We start from the raw sequence: 17,644 nt of genomic DNA, 5'->3' as shown, positions 1-17,644 counted from the left end.
TACAAGGTGCAGCTCTGAGGCTGGATGTGAAGCATACGAGACTTCTGTGGCCACTGCAAATCAGCTTTCAAAGCCTCATTTCTCCTTCCGCCTCAGCTGTTGTGTTCTTCATGTAGGTATGGAGCTGAAGCAAGATGTTCTGATTATTTGCCCAGAAAAGCTCTCCGGTCAGCCCTGCAGATCAGCTCCAAGGAACCATTATGATTTTGATGAAATCTTCTTAACCTTTGATGAACACTTAAAAAGAGGTCTTTATATTGAAACAGAATGCTTTGATTTTATTTTTTTTTTAAAGTAACTTTGCATTTACGTATTATGTATCATATACAATGGAATTATAAAAGCGAAAATGAAAGGCTTTGATTTCATTGATGTTAAATGCTTCAATTAACATAAAAAAGGACTTTGTTGAAAAAAATCAAATCCTCGCATACTCTATTTTTGGAATGTGACCAAATTTTAGACTTTCAGAATTCACTGCGAATCCTCCATTCCCACGCTGCTCTGAGTGTATGCTATAATGTCTTTGCAGAACTGTACCAGTTATAGTGATAGATTTAATGAAACAGGAGATAATTTCATAGAAGGATAATGATACTTGTGAACTGTGTATACCTGTATACAGGAACTGTATCTGTTTTATGGCAGCAAGATCCTGCTACCCTTATTCAGCCCAGGTTTTCATAATGCATATCGCAACATCAGTCTCAGTTTTTCAGTAGAGAACTTTGAGCTCCTGCTAAGAGGTTTACGTTATCATGAAATGTAGATAATAAAAAGGAGGGGAACAGGACTGTCACAGATGCTCTGGAGTATCTCTTTTAAGTAGTTATTTTGTATGCAGGGTAGCCCAACCTTTTGAAGTTGAAATGTGCACAGCATTAACGTACTTCCCAACTTTTAAAAGTGAAGCTTAGTTTAAAAATACGGAGTTACTTGCTTAGATTTCTTCAGGCTTCTTCAGTCTGGAGGAAAAAAGGCTCAGGAGAGACACTGTAGCAGTCTTCCAGTGCCTAAAGGGGCCCTATAGGAAATCTGGAGAGGGACATTTTACGAGGGCTTATAGTGACAGGAGAAGAGGGAATGGTTTCAAACTGACAGAGGAGAGATTTAGATTAGATGTTAAGAAAAAAATGCTTCCTTGTGAGGGTGCTGAGGCACTGGCACAGGCTGCCCAGAGAAGCTGTAGCTGCCCTGGCAGTGTTCAAGGCCAGGCTGTATGGGGCTTGGAGCAACCTGCTCTAATGGAAGGTGTCCCTGCCCATGGCAGGGGGTTGGAACTGGATGAGCTTTAAGGTTCCTTCCACCCCAAACCATTCTGTGATTCTATGACTCCGTGAAATGTTCAATGTGAGCTCCCTGTTAAGTTGAAACGGAGAAAAATCTGTCGAATTTGAGATGTAAATGGAGGTTTCTAAGTGACTCCTGGAGTGGTATGCTGAATTCCTAACTCCATGTCTTTTAACCTTCTCAAAGCTAAATGTCTACTGGCCTTCCAATCACTCTCTGCCAGTCCTGCAGAAGGAGAGATGCATTTAGTAATGGATTTACAACTTCCTTCCCTGGTACGTGCTTTAGGTGGGGCTGGCAAGTGTTTGGTTGCTGCCTAAATGTCTTAGGCAGTAAAGCTGTACAAACCTGTTCCCACCTGGACACTGTGAGCATTGTGTTCTCTTAATATTCTTCATATGTTCCATTACCTGGTGTTCAGAAGAAATTCCAAATACCATGTTTTTCTGAGAGTGGAAATCGCTGGTTTCTGCCTTACTGCTTACAGCATCAGCTCAGGTGCATTATAATGGCTCAGAAAAGCACTTGTGTAGCGCCTTGTGTAGCAATTGCAGAAGGATTGTTTGTTGTAGTTTCAAATCATTTGCAGTTCATTCTGTTATTTTCTTCTGGCTGTTTTAGGAAATGGGAAATAATCCTGATATGACTTGGGAAGCTCTTCAGAAATACTGACATTGTTAACCTTAAACGTAAGGTGAAAATGGTACCAAGTGTGTACAAGTGAAGTTATGCATTGTAAACCTGTGGTAAATAACACTAATGCTCCTGGGCTTGCTTTATAGAAGTAACTTAGAAGTGACATTACCAAGAGTGATTTGCGTAACTCTTCCAGAGTCCTTTTGTAGATTCCTGATTGACTTCACATGCAACAGTTTTTCATGTCATCCATATTAGTAGCCAGTAGCTCCATGATGGTTTTTTCTCTCTCTTCCTCAGCTCCCTTTTTTAGACACTGGATACTTCTTTTATCACAATGGCATTGCCAAAGCCAGAAGAAGACGCAGTCTTCAACATAAGCTTCATCTGGAAAAGGATTCCAGGGTAAGTGTTTCATCATTATGCGCACCTATCATCTTTTCTATGTGGCACGGACTATTTTTTAGGAGGTCAGGTTGATGATCAAACCTGTGGTTATGGCTGTGTTTGCTTCCCCATGCTTCTTTCAAGCTTGGTGGCTTGAAACCTCCCAGACATCCTCAGCTTTTATTTGTATTTCAGTATTGCAAATACTCTCACGTTGTCTGAAATGTATCCTCTCTCTAGTAAGACTCAGTAATGCCAGAGTCTCCAGGACATCTCTGTGCACTCTGTCTCTCTGCCATAGGGAGGAGCCATCCAGGGTACATCTTGCGGTCATCCCTTGCATGCATCCTGCTAGTCCGTGGGTCACCCAGTCCAGAAGACCTTGTGGTGTGAATGGTGTCATTTTCTCTGCAGTCACACTGGGACTTTTTCTCAGGGAATAGTGTACACACTGGATACTAGGAGAGTGTATGCTGTCCAGTATTTAGAATCATAGAATAGTGAGGGTTGGAAAGGACCTGAAGATCATCCAGTTCCAACCCCCCTGCCATGGGCAGGGACACCTCACACTAAACCATCCCACCCAAGGCTCTGTCCCTAGCCTTGAACACTGCCAGGGATGGAGCATTCACAACTTCCCTGGGCAACCCATTCCAGTGCCTCACCACCCTAACAGTAAAGAAGTTCCTGCTTATATCCAATCTAAACTTCCCCTGTTTAAGTTTTAACCTGTTACCCCTTGTCTTATTACTATGTTTCTTTGAGATGCTCTTGCTCACAGTGTGCAAATGGTGTGCTAGGTTTTCGGAAGCATAAACCTTCTGACAGGAGGGAAAGGCCCTTTTTGCAGAAGGCCATGAGCTGGCACTAGCAAATTCTTTTTTCTTTTCTTTAGAGTTTTTTACACTAGTATAATACTAGGCTGGAGTGGGGCCACGTAGCATAAGAAGTGTATTTACTGCCCAAAGAAAGTAGATAAGCCTAAAGAATGATAGCATGACAGCAGTTAGATTATTTTTTTAATCCTTCAGTAGGATTTAAACTCTGTACTGTGAGCAAAAAAGAACAAGGAACAATTTTTTTCCAGACAGGATTTTGTTGCCAGGTATTATATGGTGCTGGAACACTTAAGAAAATCATAATCTGAGTAGGAAGAGAAGAAAAATAGGTTAAATAAGATCATAATTGTTGTGACACCAGAGCAAGCAAGGTCAGATGAATTGTCAGCTTAATTTTCCTACTTCTGTAGAACTTTCGAGTAGTTTTGGGCCCAAGTCTAACTGGGGTGCGCATGGGTACTTGCTTCCTTGCTTCTGTGGCTGGGAGCCGTATTAGAGATGCTGAGAGCTGTGTGCTGGCAGGTTCCCTGGTGCTGCTACAGGTCTTCCAGTGCTCTAAGGTATCTTGTCCTGTCTCTCTTCCATAAGGCTGGTAGCAGGTACAGGTGAGGGGCTGTGTGGAAGAGACCCTTCAACCTGCTTTGAACAGAAATACTCAGGTTGCCCTCACTTTGTTTGCCAAGCAGGGATCGGAAAGTAAACCGTTGAGAAACCACCTACAGTTACTGGATACTAAACAGATGTCATGAGAGAGGTGCATCCATTTCTGTGAACCACCCAATCTTGTTAAAAGCTGTTTCACTAAAAGCATACAAGTGAGTACGTTGCAGACTAGTGGCTGAGTACAGTTATTGTGTGCAGGTGCCTCTGTACTGGAAATAAGTATTTTTGTAAGCCTCTGAAACTTTTACAAATACCTGTGATATTTGTGTGAATCCACCAGTTCTCATTGCAGCCTCATATGACATAGCTTCATTCCAGACTGGCTTTTGCACTGACTACCTCTAGACTGAGTGTCTGCAGTGCTATTAGGAACAGCTTAAATTAATCTACCTTCTTGTTCAGGGATGTTCTCTTTCACAGTCATCTGATACGTGAGTGCTCCATCCCTGGCAGTGTTCAAGGCCAGGTTGGATGAAGCCTTGTGTGGGATGGTTTAGTGTGAGGTGTCCCTGCCCATGGCAGGGGGGTTGGAACTGGATGATCTTGAGGTCCTTTCCAACCCTAACTATTTTATGATTCTATGATTCTATGATATTTGTGGTCTCTGGACTCCTGGCTGGCATCTGTTATGTTCAATGAAATCTCATTTTTGCTGTTACTCTCCCCTTCTTCCTGATACTGCATACCAATGGCTTGGCTTTCCTTGGCTGCCTCCTTTGATTGCAGGGAATAAAGCCCTGTGTTTAAATAAGTGAGAATATCTCCCATGTGAGGAAAAGAATGGAAGGGGCATGGAAGCAACATTTCATTTCCATGTGTAACATGACATTTTCTCATCTACCCTTTCTACCTATTTTGTCCTCTTGGGTGGTCCTTGAGCTTTTATGATACCATACAGGTAGGTTGTGTTTTGTAATAGTTTGAGAGCAATTAAAATCATTACTATTATTTGCCTTCTTTGTGTTATACATGGACTTTAGAGAAGTCATTAAAATTCCTGTCATATTTATGTATAAGTGGAAACATGAGTTGTGTTGACAGTACTTAATTTCAAACTCCAAAAATAATTCCTAAATTTAATGGCAGCTTTCTAGACCATTTACATTCAATTTTACTTAGCAACAAATGTCAGCACTGTCATGGTTAATATGTTAACACATGAAGCCGAGAATAAAATGTTCCTGTTGTCTGGCTAGCCAGGAAGCAAACTTCCACCACAGAACCTTACAAATCTCTTAGGAACCCTTATGGTAAGTGCTGTACCCAAATGTTGTGAGAAAGTGGGCTGCAGTTTTTCTGTATACTTTTCGCTCTGGAGGAGATTGCAATTCCTAGCTAATTTTAATTATTAGTTGAAAAACAGCACAGATGTTCACTCAATTAATTAATGTTCTTTAATCAAGTAAGTCCCTTGAGGAGCCATGTCAGTTTTTGAAGAGCCCAGGGAGATGGATGGCAAAGCACTACGCAAACAGGTTACTGCATCATTTTCATGCTCTGCATGTGTTTTATAATGCTCGAAGAAGCTTTGTTGTGTTAAAATTTACTGTATGTTTTCCCCAACATAATTTGGAGATATGCTAAACATATACAGCAGTTGTGTGATAAACAACATCACTGTCAAGGGGATAGGAATGGAGCGTTAACAGGATGCCTTCCTAGAGAGGCAGCAAGAACTGAATCTTTCTTTGGAAGAACAGCTTCAGATACGATGGATTTGACATGATTTAATACATTAGTGTTGCTGAAGCCTGAAGCAGAGCTGGCAGCAGGTAAAGGCATATGTAATAGCATAATATAGTGTGTTGTTCTACTGAACTGTTCAAGATGAAAGTGCAGGCACGTGAAGCATCTTGGCTTTTGCTGTCAGTATGGTCCTCTCAGGTCCTCACTGTCAGCATGGCAAATGCCACAGTGATTTGAATTGCTTCAAATGGAGTCTGTTTAGTTATTTAAATTACATTCTCTGAGGTTCAGAGAACCTTCCAGGAGAGGCTTGCTCAGAAACAACTCTTGTTTCAGATGCAAATTTCCATGATTTCCAGGTGCGCTTGTATTTTGCTATTTTACCATATGTACCTTTTGTGCCAAATAGGTGGGTTTGGGGGGAAGTCCGTTTAACATTGTTCCATGTTAAAGCTGGAATGTTTAATGAGATAAGACACAGCAACAAGATATCCAGCATTCCCCGTGCAAAATTGCATTTTCATTTGCCATTATCTGTTAATTGCTTTAGCTGAAATTTCTCGGACCAAAAGGTCAGCCATTAGGCTTGGTTTGCTTTGGAAAGCTTCACTTAAGTAGCTGCTGTACTCCCTGGAGCTGGAGGCAGGGCGGCAGCCCTTGGCATGACCCATGGACGCAGGGAGGAGGTGACAGCAGGGGGCAAGAACCCTGAGTGACATAAGGGTAATGAGGAGCCCAAGTAGGATGGGACCAGGCATCAGCATGAAGGTGAAGAGAGAATAAGCAGGACAGGCTGGAACAGAAGCCCAGAGTCAGAAAAAAGGTTGAATGATTTGGGCATGAAGCCAGTCCATGAGCTGAAGAGGACATGGAGAGAAGCACAGTGATAGATCCGGGAGACTGGAAACAGTCCACACTGACAGACAGTGTCCACACTGACAGCAAAGAGCGGTGCCTACTGAGTGCAGGTCACAACACAACCTTAGAGAGAGGTGACCTTTTCCAAGGGAGAATTCCCTGAAAGCAAGGGGAAATACAGCTTCTGTAAGAGCAAACCTTGGCTTTAATTATGAGGAGCAGTGGTATATTTCATCAATGTGATTGCTCTGGGAAAGCAAATCAGAACCATGGAGATGCTTCATACTGAAAGGTATGAAATTTTCCTATCTCTGGAAGTATAGTAGAGGCAGGATGGGAAGTGGAGACCTTCCCTGTCCATCACAGCTAAAAGAAAATAATCGGATTTGCTTCATTTTCAAAACCGACTTAGATTCAGGCCTCCTATGGAGAGACTCAGCTGTATTATTAATAAATGTTTTGAAAAGTGGCCATGTAAGTAAAAGGAAAAGGAAGAAAATGCACAGTCTTTTTGTTACCTTTCAAAGCGATACTACTGTGTTTTTGCTGTTGTTGCATATATTCTGTTGGTAAATAGTCTTCCACTGAAGGAGCAAGAGTTGAAACACAGTTTGTTCCCTCGAAGATTATTTTGCTTTCTTTCAGGTTTTAGATAAAACCATTTTCCTCCCACACAGTCTCTCCTGTCAGACAGCTGCCAAGATTAATCCCACTCAAGAAAGAGGCTTTAATATACAGAGAAAAGCTGAGTCCCATTACTGATATCTATATGTGAGTGCATCTGTGTTGGGGGAATAAATACATATCTTCAGAGGGGGGAAGGTGAAATGAAAATCTTCCACTGAGGGTGAGTGAATTTGGCATTAGATCATGATTTTTTTGGACATAAACATCCCAGCGATGGCAATCATTATGGTGAAGAAAGGGATTAGAGCGAGACTTGGCTGATACTCGTGCTGGTACAGGAGTCTGGGGAGGGCGGATGTGTGGCTTCTTCAGGGTCTAGTCTCTAGGTGCCCATAGCTAAGAGTACTCCCAGACTGCTTGTATAATGGGATGCTGTTGACTCCCTTTGTGGGTAAAGGGGGTAATTTCCATGCGTTTCATCACAGCAGAGACCTCAGATAAATGATACTTTGAACATCTGTGGGAATAGACATTCTCTAAGTGAATGTAATGCCCAAGGCTTACTACCCAGTCTCAACTCTTAGGGGAAGGGTTCAGGTCCTCCATCCAGTTCTCTGCTGTGGAGGGGAGGTATGGATGTGTGCATTAGGGTAGAAAGATAGGAGAAAATGTCAGGATAAAAAGCCCTTCATGTTTTCAGCTCTTTTCTGTACATTCTTGCTGTGGACGGTAGCGGTGACAGACTTGCCAGTGAAGTCTGTTTAGCATTTTGCTGTAATATATGCTATCATGGGGCTGGCATGCTGGTAGGATTATACCCAGGAAAAGTTTGGAGCTGCCATCAATTTTATGAGACTATAGGGCAGCATTACATGAGCATTGGTGTTATCCTTTTGGAAGGAAATGGAACATTAAGTAATAAAAGCTCTGCTTAAGTACCTGTAATAAATATTGAACAGGCAAGAAAAGCTCATTAGAGGAACTGTCTTCTTTCCAATGCTGAAAAAACCTTCAGCCACCCTCAAGCCTACACACTGTTGGTTGAAGCTGCTTTGCCAGCTTGTTCACCAAGCAAGAGCTGAAGATGTTTTTGTCTTCAGTCATCCTGGCAAAATGAAGCATATTGTGCAGAAGACAGGCAGTATCATCCATGAATGGATCCCTGGTTTATCTGTTTCTGGCATAAGTTGTCTTATGCTTTATCCAGTGTGTTTGATGAAGGAGTTCTGAGAGTCTGTTCCAGTTCAGAGGGAGGCCTCTTTTATTAAATAACTTTTTCAGGTTGGTATCAGCTTGAACATTTGTTTTGCTTTCCTGTAGAGCTCAGTGCCCTTTTTGAAGATGCTGTATTTGTAATTCACAATGAAGCCAGTTGAGAAGCATTATAAGAATAAAACCCCTGTTTTCCTGATGAAACCACAGCAGCTGTATGTCTTAGATCATCTGATAATTGATCTGGTATATGTCTTACTGCTGAGCAAATTTAACACTTAAATGAAGCATTTTGCTTCTATGATACTTAGACCCATTGCAGATGTTAGTGGATGGTTATTTAAATGTCCAGGTTCATGGGTGGGGTTATCTGAGAAGATGAAAAGGAAGAAGCAGCAGAGATTGCAGCACAGTGTTAAAAAGGCAGATGCAGTTAGTCAGTTCATACAAAGGTGAAATTCAACCTGTGCTTCAGATGTGGAAAGAAAAAGGATCATAGAGGCAGTAGGACAAAGATAAGTAATTTTAGGAAGTGTGTTGTATGAGATTTGTCATTCCAAACAAGAAATCAACAGGGCAGCAAAGAGGAATTTTAGGTGTCTGATAAGGGAGGAAAAAGTTTCCCTACTATTTTGCCCCTCTTGCACAGCTGACAGAAGTAAGGGGGTACTTCTGTGCCTCTGGAGTGCAGAGGGCAAGCTCCTCTTTAGGCCATGAAGTTGTTTGTGTCTGTGATAATGTCAAAGATGATGGAAATATATTGAAGTAGCAAGTGTGGTTCATGACTCTATTAGACACATAGCATGGCTGTTGTCACCGCAAATAGCAATTGCTAAATTCTCTGTGATTGCTTTTTGAAACCTGCATCTGAGGGAGTCCCATTTCTTCTTGTCCTTGGCCTTTGTAGACTCTCTCGCTGTCCAAGAAGAGTTGATGGAGATTAACTGCTCGCAGAAAGCCTTCTCCAGCTACCTTTTGCATAGCTGACCAGCAGTGTCTCCAACTGTAAAGCACTTAGCTGCTCTTTATTTGAGATACCACAATTATTGCATAGCAGTCAGTTTCTGTAATAAGAATAAAAAAGAACTCTCAGATATAAAAAATAATGAGGTCTAGAGGTACTCAGGTACTTAAGATGTCACTTAGGGTTGACAGGGTAGTCCCTTTCACTGCAGAGAGTATATTAAGCACATGATGGAGAACTTCCAGTTCCTAAGTTTGTATTCCTGATGCTAGGCTTGGCATTGCTGGCCCGTATGTCGACTCCGTGTGTGTGTTGTATTTGTGATGTGCAATACAATTCTAATGTAAAATATCACAACACTTAGGTATGGAATATTAAATATTTCAAACAATTTGCTGCTGGAGCAAATGCAGTTGTATCCAGCATGATGTAAAAGTGAAGCTAAATCGGTCTATTATTTCTGTTTGTAACTAGAAAGACAGCTTCAGGGAGAAAAAAAGTCCATCAACATCAGCACTAAAGAGTCTTTTATAGATGTATTATATGAAAAAGCACCATTAGCTGCACATAATAAAATAACAGACTAGCAAAATGACGTCAAACTCAAACATACATGTGTCTGTTATGGAGACACTGTATAACTAAAATTATAGGGTAAGCTAAGACTGTTTCTATTAGAAAAAAATATAACAGAATGTACCACAAGATAATAGACCGATAAGTGAAGACAATGCTGTGCAGATTCACGTAGAGTTTCCCCAAAATAGAAGTACTGACGCACTGGAGTCCTGGTGCACTGGGGGCTGTGGAGTCCATGTGGTCAGTGGTTTCAAGACACAGTTCAACCCTGATCATAAGTGACTCGGGTGTTGCTGATACCTCCCTGGGGCATTAAGATGGCTCAGATGGCCTCCTGAAGTTGTTTCCAGACATGTAATTGCATCATTTTCATATTGCTGAACATGATACATGGGGTAAAGCAATAAAATGAGTTTTATTCTTCAAAACTACTTGTACCTGCTTGGAAGTTCAGTAGTTTTACAAAAGGCTGTTGAGACAGCAGACCACGCTCAGCCTCCACTCTGCTGCCTGTACATTGCTGAACTGGCATTAGTTAAGTTTCTGCTTTACTGTTGATGTCTGTTCTCTTGACTGCAGCATCACTCCCCAGTCTCCCTCTGCCTTTTCCTGTCTCTTGCTTCCTGCCTGATGATTAGAGTCTCTATTCTGTGGAGCAGGCCTTGTCTTTGTTATTTGTCTGTGCAGTTTCCAGCCTTGAATGGTCAGTGGGGCCTGTTTAATATTATAATACAAGCAGTGACAGTGGTGAGAATATTTAAGTTTTGGTTAGCAGGATGTTGAGAAGAATGAACAGTGTCAGACAGTGACTTTGGATTAATGTGGAAACTATTGTGATGCTTGGATTTGCTTTGGTTTGGAACAAGTTCGGTTTTGAATAAGAAATCCAGTGCTTTGATGTGCTGAGCTAACAGTCACTGAAGGTCATGAATATCTTGATATTCACTGGATCCAGGAATCTATGGATGTGGTATTGATGATAATCATGACTTTCTCTGGGAGGCTCGAGCCAGCTGCGGTCTGATGGCAAGACGAATGAAAGCCTTCTTTGGGCTGCCATTGTACCAGCATGTCCTGCACTGTGTGGTGACCCCTCTCTCTTCCTCTTGCCCTTGCTCAGGTCAGGACAACTGGGGTTGGTATGGAAGAGTCCATCATGGCCTGGGAGCACTTGTGCTTGATGGTAGCAAAATATATGGGGAATCAGAAGTGCTCTCCCTTCCCAAGTCACCAACGTTAGAGCTGTGACAGAATTCAGACTGCCATGTGTAAGCTTGTCTTCAGAGATAACTTCACTTTCAGTTCAGAAAGTGGACGTATTCAGCTAGACCTTCTTTTCAATGCAAGTAAACTCTATGCTAGAAAAACTTCCTCAGGAGCAATGCAAGACATTTTGGAGTTCATTTTCTTTGGCAAATCTCTTAAGCCTAACAGAAAATTTGGAGACTGTGAAACTGCCTTTGAGTTAAACCCTTTTGAAAAATTGGAAATATACTGGTTGATGTATACTTTGGGAAGAATATAGAATTAGTTAAAACATTATTCCTGATATTGCATGATGCCCATGTATTTTAGAATGTGACATGGTAGATTTAAAATGAAACAAAATAAATTTATAACAGTTTATTCTTTCTTTACTTCAGAAGATCTGGGTTTCTTGCATGTGCAGTTAGATGACCAGAACCATTTGCGGTATATGACGTTCCCTGTTCATAGCAGGGGGGTTGGAACTAGATGATCTTCAGGTCCTTTCCAACCCTAACTATTCTATGATTCTGTGACATTGGCAATAACTAAAAGGTGTGTCCTGGGTTCCGCAGTAGCAGTCATTTTTCTCCTTCTTAGTAGCTGGTGCAGTGCTGTGTGTTTGACTTTCAGCCTGGGAACAGAGCTGATAACACCGATGATTTTAGTTGCTGTTCAGTAATGTTTACTCTGACCAGGGACTTTCTGAGTCTCATGCTCTGCCAGGGAGGAGGGGAAGCCGAGAGGAAACAGAAACAGGACACCTGACCCAAACTAGCCAAAGAGGTATTCTGTACCACAGCACGTCATGCCCAGTATATAAACTGGGGGCAGTTACCCGGAAGGGCTAGATCACTGCTCTGTCGGGCTGGGTATCTTTCGGTGGGTGGTGAGCGGTTATATTCTCTCCCCTTGTTATTTCCCTTATCATTATTATTATTGGTGTCAGCAGCAGTGATTTGTGTTATCCCTTAGTTACGGGACCATTCTTATCTCAACCCGTGGGAGTTACATTCTTTTGATACTCCTCCCCAGCCCTCCGGGAGCGGGGGGCAGGAAGGGGATGAGTGAGAGAGAGACTGCATGGCTGACTGAGTTTGAACCATGACAAGGTGGTGCAGCTAAGGGTGTACAGTTAAATCAATAGTAACATAGGACAAGAACATTTTTTGGTGTAGCTTTCCGGGATATCTGAATGTGCTGTGTCAGGGCTTGTGTTGTAGGGCTGTAATGTTAACCCTCCCCCACTTCTACTGAGAGAGTCAAGCCAAAAGAATCGATATAATGACATATGTTACTATATCACATAATAAATGTATTATGTAGTGCATCCTCTCATGCCATTTAACATACTTTAGTACTGTTTAAAATTTGATGAGTGTTTTCTTTCTAAACAGCATTTCAGTCTATTAGTTTATTGCAGCCTGTTCCAAAACACTGTTGTCGCAAGCATTCTGTGTTTCCAGTTCTTCAAAGTGTATATGAAATATCTTAAGTATAATATTAATTTCTTTTTGCTATCAACTCAAGAGCTCAGAGCCAACAAGGAGTTACAAATACATCTGTGAAATCATTGCTTGTACGCATGATGTGTTCCATGAATACAAAAAGGGGTTTCCAAAGGTCAGAGAAAGTTGATTGCAGTATTTGGAAACACAATGGAAATGAATTAAAGGTTCAGATTTAAATCATTTCTGAATAGTTTTCTGCAGTTATTATTTGATGCTGCATTGGAACATCAGCAAAATGGGTGCCTCCAACAGCTGAGAATAGCCCATAGTAATTAAAATGCTAATATGTATGTCATGGGCTGGGGAAGTTGAATAATGCTTCTTTGCCTTGTAAACTTCCAGCTGAGAGGAGAACAGGACTGGGCAGAATAAAACATTACCGAAAGACTAAGAAATACCTTAAGATATCCATGCTACATATTTTTCCGAATTAGTTATATATTATCATAAATGGATCTATACTATCATAAATGGATTCTAATTATTTTGCTTATATGAAGTGATAGCTGAATGGCCACATTTCTGTGAAGATACAGCTTTATGTTTTATATGACAGCCATCTACTGTCTGAGTCCTGAAAAGAAACATGCTTTTATATGCTTTTCATATTGCATAAATGTAAATAGCCTGTTTCTATTCATTTTATCTTTAGTGATTCCAAGAATTAATCTTTCATATAGAGGAATACAAGCAAGGCATCCATGAGCATTGCAAACATGAAGTCTTCACGGAAGAACCAGAATGACCAGATGTAATTATCATTTTGATAGTCCTGATCTCACAGCAGTATCACTAAGCTGATTACTGCTGGGCTCTAGGTTATGTAACACTGCAGTGCTACGCTTAACATTCATAGCTGGTTCTCTTCTTCCTCACCAGCTCTGCATGTTCTCTCCTATTCCTGTTCTTTGGACGAAGTCCAGATGCGTTGGTTGTATCCTCGTCAAGATCCTGAAAAACAAAATAAGCCATTGAGGCAAGGAGATCCCCTGTGTTTTGTCCCAGAGTCTGAGGCTGAGTGATTGATTACATTTGTTCCTATCTAACTTGGTACTGTCGTCTGGCAAATACGATAAACTCATCTTCTATGTTAAGCTACTGGTTTTCCTGCCAGCCTTCACCTGCATAACTTCTGGATCACTGGGTCACTTTTGTTCTACTGGTGGTTGCACCAAAGTCAGCAGTTACAGTCATAGAACAGTCTGGGTTGGAAGGGACCTTCAAAGGTCATCCAGTCCAACCCCCCTGCAATGAGTAGGGACATCTTCAACTAGATCCAGGTTGCCCAGAACCGCATCCAGCCTGAGCATGAATTTCTCCAGGGACAGTGCATCCACCACCTCTCTGGGCAACCTGTGCCAGTGTTTCACCACCCTCATTGTAAAGAATTTTTTCCTCAGGTCCAGCCTGTGTCTCCCTCTTTCAGTTTAAAACCATCACCCCTTGTCCTAGTGCAACAGGCCCTGATAAAAAGTCTCTCCTCATCTTTCTTATAGGCCCCTCTTAAGTACATAATGCCTGGAGGCATTCTCTCACAACAAAACAAGGAGCTCAAGGCAGCTGCAATCACTGCCCCTCTGCTTTTTGGAAATGCCACCTTCTAGTCATGCCTGCACAGTGTCTTAAAAATGAGAGATACCTTTTATAAACCTTATAGGTACAAGCTGAATTCCTCTTGTGATAGCCTGCCTCATGCATCTTATGGATCTGACACCGTAAGGCAAGCAATCTCTGGCAGAGTTTGGACAAAAATGCCAATTCTCTTAGGCCAGGAGATACTGACATAATTGAACAATGATTGCGTTATTTTCTTTTCTCAACTGTGATGCTCTCCTGGGAAAAAGTTATGTGAAATCCATTTTATTTGTTTTGGAACATGAGCTTTTCTTGGTATAGTTCCCTTGGTTGCTATAGGAAGAGAATTCCTGTTTGGACTGTTGATTTTCTGAAAAGAGGAGGGGAAACCTCCGTGTTAAACTTTTACTTCCTTGTTTCCAGATGTAACCATATCTCCTAAATCTCAACAGTCCTTCCCCAAGTTGTTGAGGGCATGTTATGAGAAAAGCTGTGAAAGTTTTCCTGTCAGTCTAACTGAAAAAATCATTTTCCTAAAGAAAAAGAAATCTTTTTGAGACTCAAACTCATTTTATTTCTGATATTGCAGCCACAAAAATAACAGAAACAAAATCAACCTTTTCATATGTGAAATACCGAATTGGGGGAAAATATCGTACTGCACCAAGTGGTTTTATTTAGGGGGAAAAAAACCACCCTAGTTTCATGTTTCAACCTTTCTGGTCAGAACTTCTATGAGATTTTGTTTCGTGGTAATTTTTGCTTGTTTTCCTCAGTTTCATTATTTCCTTCCAAATGAACATCCAGTTGCCACAATGTGAAAAGCATGTTTTGTGCAACCAAAAATAGCTAGTGGGAGACAACCTCTAAAAGAAGCAACTGATTATCAGCCAGGATTACAGCCTTCTCCTGCTCATAGAAATGGGTAACTCACTGCTCACTTCACTGCTCTTCTTAATTTAATCTAAATGGCTATGAATGAATCTAAAGACAGTAGTAGCACGGTGAGGGTTAGGACTTCTCACTGCTGTGCAGACCTCTTGCTCTCTGATGCCAGATATCTCTAACAAACCTCCACTGGGTCTTTGGTCCATAGCCATTGTGAAAAATAGAAGCAAAGGGGCTTGGCACAAGCCAACTGTTTCTATTGCCAATTCACCAAACAATGACCATTTGCTGAACATCTGCATTGAAGGTTTTTTTAGTCCTGTTTGGATATTACCCTCTGAAGCCACTGATAGCTAAAACTGTCTCAGGAGTTGTATCGTGAGCAAATCCCGGGGAGCAAAACTCACCCTGCCTTTTCTAAAAACATCTAAGGAGGCTAACATTTCCCTCAGTCAGGGCATAGCTCTTCTCATAACAGCTTCTTAAACCCTGTTCTGAGGAGGTAATGGGAGCTGGGTGTTGCAGTCCTCCAAAGAAGGAAACATTTTTACTCATAGGCTTTAATTCACCGAAAACTGAACCAAAACCCCCAGTAGTTAATTTGACATATACAGAAGTATATGAAGTATATACAGAAGTATGAATCATAGAATGATTTGGGTTGGAAAGGACCTTAAAGCTCATCCAGTTCCAACCACCCTGCCATGGGCAGGGACACCTTCCACTAGAGCAGGTTGCTCCAAGCCCTGTCCAACCTGGCCTTGAACACTGCCAGGGATGGGGCAGCCACAGCTTCTCTGGGCACCCTGTGCCAGCGCCTCAGCACCCTCATAGGGAAGGATTTTTTCCTAATTAATGATTTATTTCTTTTTCACTTCCAGGAGTCTGTTTGGAGAGAAGCCTGGGAAAGGGGATGTAAATGATTGGATTTGGTTAATTTTGTCTAAGGAAGAAAACTTCCTGCAGTGAGCAACTTGTCATAGCGAAAAAATGGTTTTTGTTCCATTTCAGAGTTGCCATATGCACTCTCGGTGGAATTTGGAGTTTAATTATGAAATGTTTTCACTTTCATGTGTCAGTGAGGTTTGGAAGAAAGTTTGAGTGTATGAAAGAAATGCAAATTTCAGGCTGAGAGGTATGAAAAAGGACACTGCTTTTAGGAGTATGAGTCAAACTGACGTCTGCTGGTGTCCTGCCATTCACTGTGAAACACTGAACATTTTTGCATAAGGGATGTATTTCCCTAAAGACAGCTGTTTACTTGAGAATGGTATTTGTCAGAAGAATCTACTCACTGTGGTTTTCTTATTAGCACTGTACTTGAAAGTGTGTGCAAGGTGAATTACCTGCCTGACGTGCAAACAATGAATAATTCAGTGTAAGCCATGAAGTCAAATAAATCTCAAATACTTTGTCTGCCTGTAAAATAGATGACGGTGAGGAAGGGGCTGCTTTGCTGGCTTAAGACTTGCAGATCTCCCACAGAAATGGTCTGTCTGTCCATCTGAAATAATTAGTGGCATTTTACGGTACATAATGGATCAGTCTTTAGCTACATGTTTCCAAGCAGGTTTCAGATATGGATCATGCCCATTTCACAGATGCTGGAAATAAACAGAGGAGAGGCTTTAAGTTTTCCAAAAGGTCGCACAGCAAAGCAGAACAAACGCAGGAGTAGCTTCCAGATGCTAATCTACTGCTCTGGAAGGGGTGGGGGAAGAAGAAAAGAAAACCCAAGGTTGGATTACAGCCATTTGTGGTCTTTACAGCACCTGGGCAATGAGAAAACTGAGATGAGAACAGGGGGAAATATAAAAACGGAGAGATTAGTGCAGATCCTCTGAAGCCCAAAAGAATTAAACAAAGGACAGTAACCTTAAACTGTAATTACTGTTGTCATTTAGTGTTTCCACATGCATGATCTGGAGGCTCAGGGGAAATTACTGCGCTAGAGGCTATCTAAGCATAAAATAAGAACCGAATTGTATGGAGGCATTTGTCCCTGGGTATAATCCAATACTAGTGGTCCTGCCTCTGCTCCTGTCCTTGCTTCCCCATGGCTCCTTCCAGCTTTTCCCAGAATGGTGTTTCCTCGTCCTGCGTAACAGCAGCAGCAGCAGATGGGGAAAACATATTTACGTCTCTAGCATGATAAAGATTTGAGTGGGAGCTCTTTGTGCTCAGGAGGCTGTAACCCAAGTAATATTTTTTCATTTACTGTTTCATTCTTGCTGTCCAATAAACAACTATTTTCTTGCATAAACTCTGCACAAGTTATGTAACTGAACGTGTAGCAGTTTATATCTTTGAAACATACAGGTGCAGCATTTCCCAGAAAGTAAAATCCAACACCCCCCATCTTTGCATTTTCAGATGAAAAGAAACAGGCAGGGATGTGTGTCTTTGTGCTACCTTAGACTATGCTACTGACCCCAAATGTGTGTTGATGGGCTGGGGAAGGTGTTGTTTGGCAGAGAGATGTATCGGTGATTTCTTAGCAATTAGGGCTGTGTTGGTGTTGTGTGGTTCTTATTATGCTATTTGCTCATGGAAATGGGAGCTTTCTTGGGTCTTTGCAGGTGACATTTAGCTGCTTTCAGTTCTCCTGCCTCAACTGCTAGGAGCATCCATAGAACACCAGGACAATACATATTCTTAGCTCTGGTCCCAAACTGCAGCACTGC

At 41.6% G+C, this 17,644-nt stretch overlaps 1 protein-coding gene across 1 annotated transcript in view; it reads left to right on the top strand.

Moving 5' to 3' along the window:
* The window catches only part of PCSK2 (proprotein convertase subtilisin/kexin type 2), a 109,388-nt gene that overhangs the window by 19,997 nt on the left and 71,747 nt on the right, over positions 1-17,644 (top strand). The window contains exon 2 of the mRNA XM_065682298.1: positions 2,227-2,331. Coding sequence (XP_065538370.1) covers positions 2,227-2,331 — 105 coding nt within the window. The remainder of the gene's footprint in view (positions 1-2,226; positions 2,332-17,644) is intronic.

The sequence above is a fragment of the Lathamus discolor genome, chromosome 5 (assembly GCF_037157495.1).
Source record: "Lathamus discolor isolate bLatDis1 chromosome 5, bLatDis1.hap1, whole genome shotgun sequence".
In the NCBI taxonomy this organism is placed as follows: domain Eukaryota; kingdom Metazoa; phylum Chordata; class Aves; order Psittaciformes; family Psittacidae; genus Lathamus; species Lathamus discolor.
Note: the sequence above shows the minus strand (reverse complement) of the source record. Positions and strands in the feature narration are given on the sequence as shown.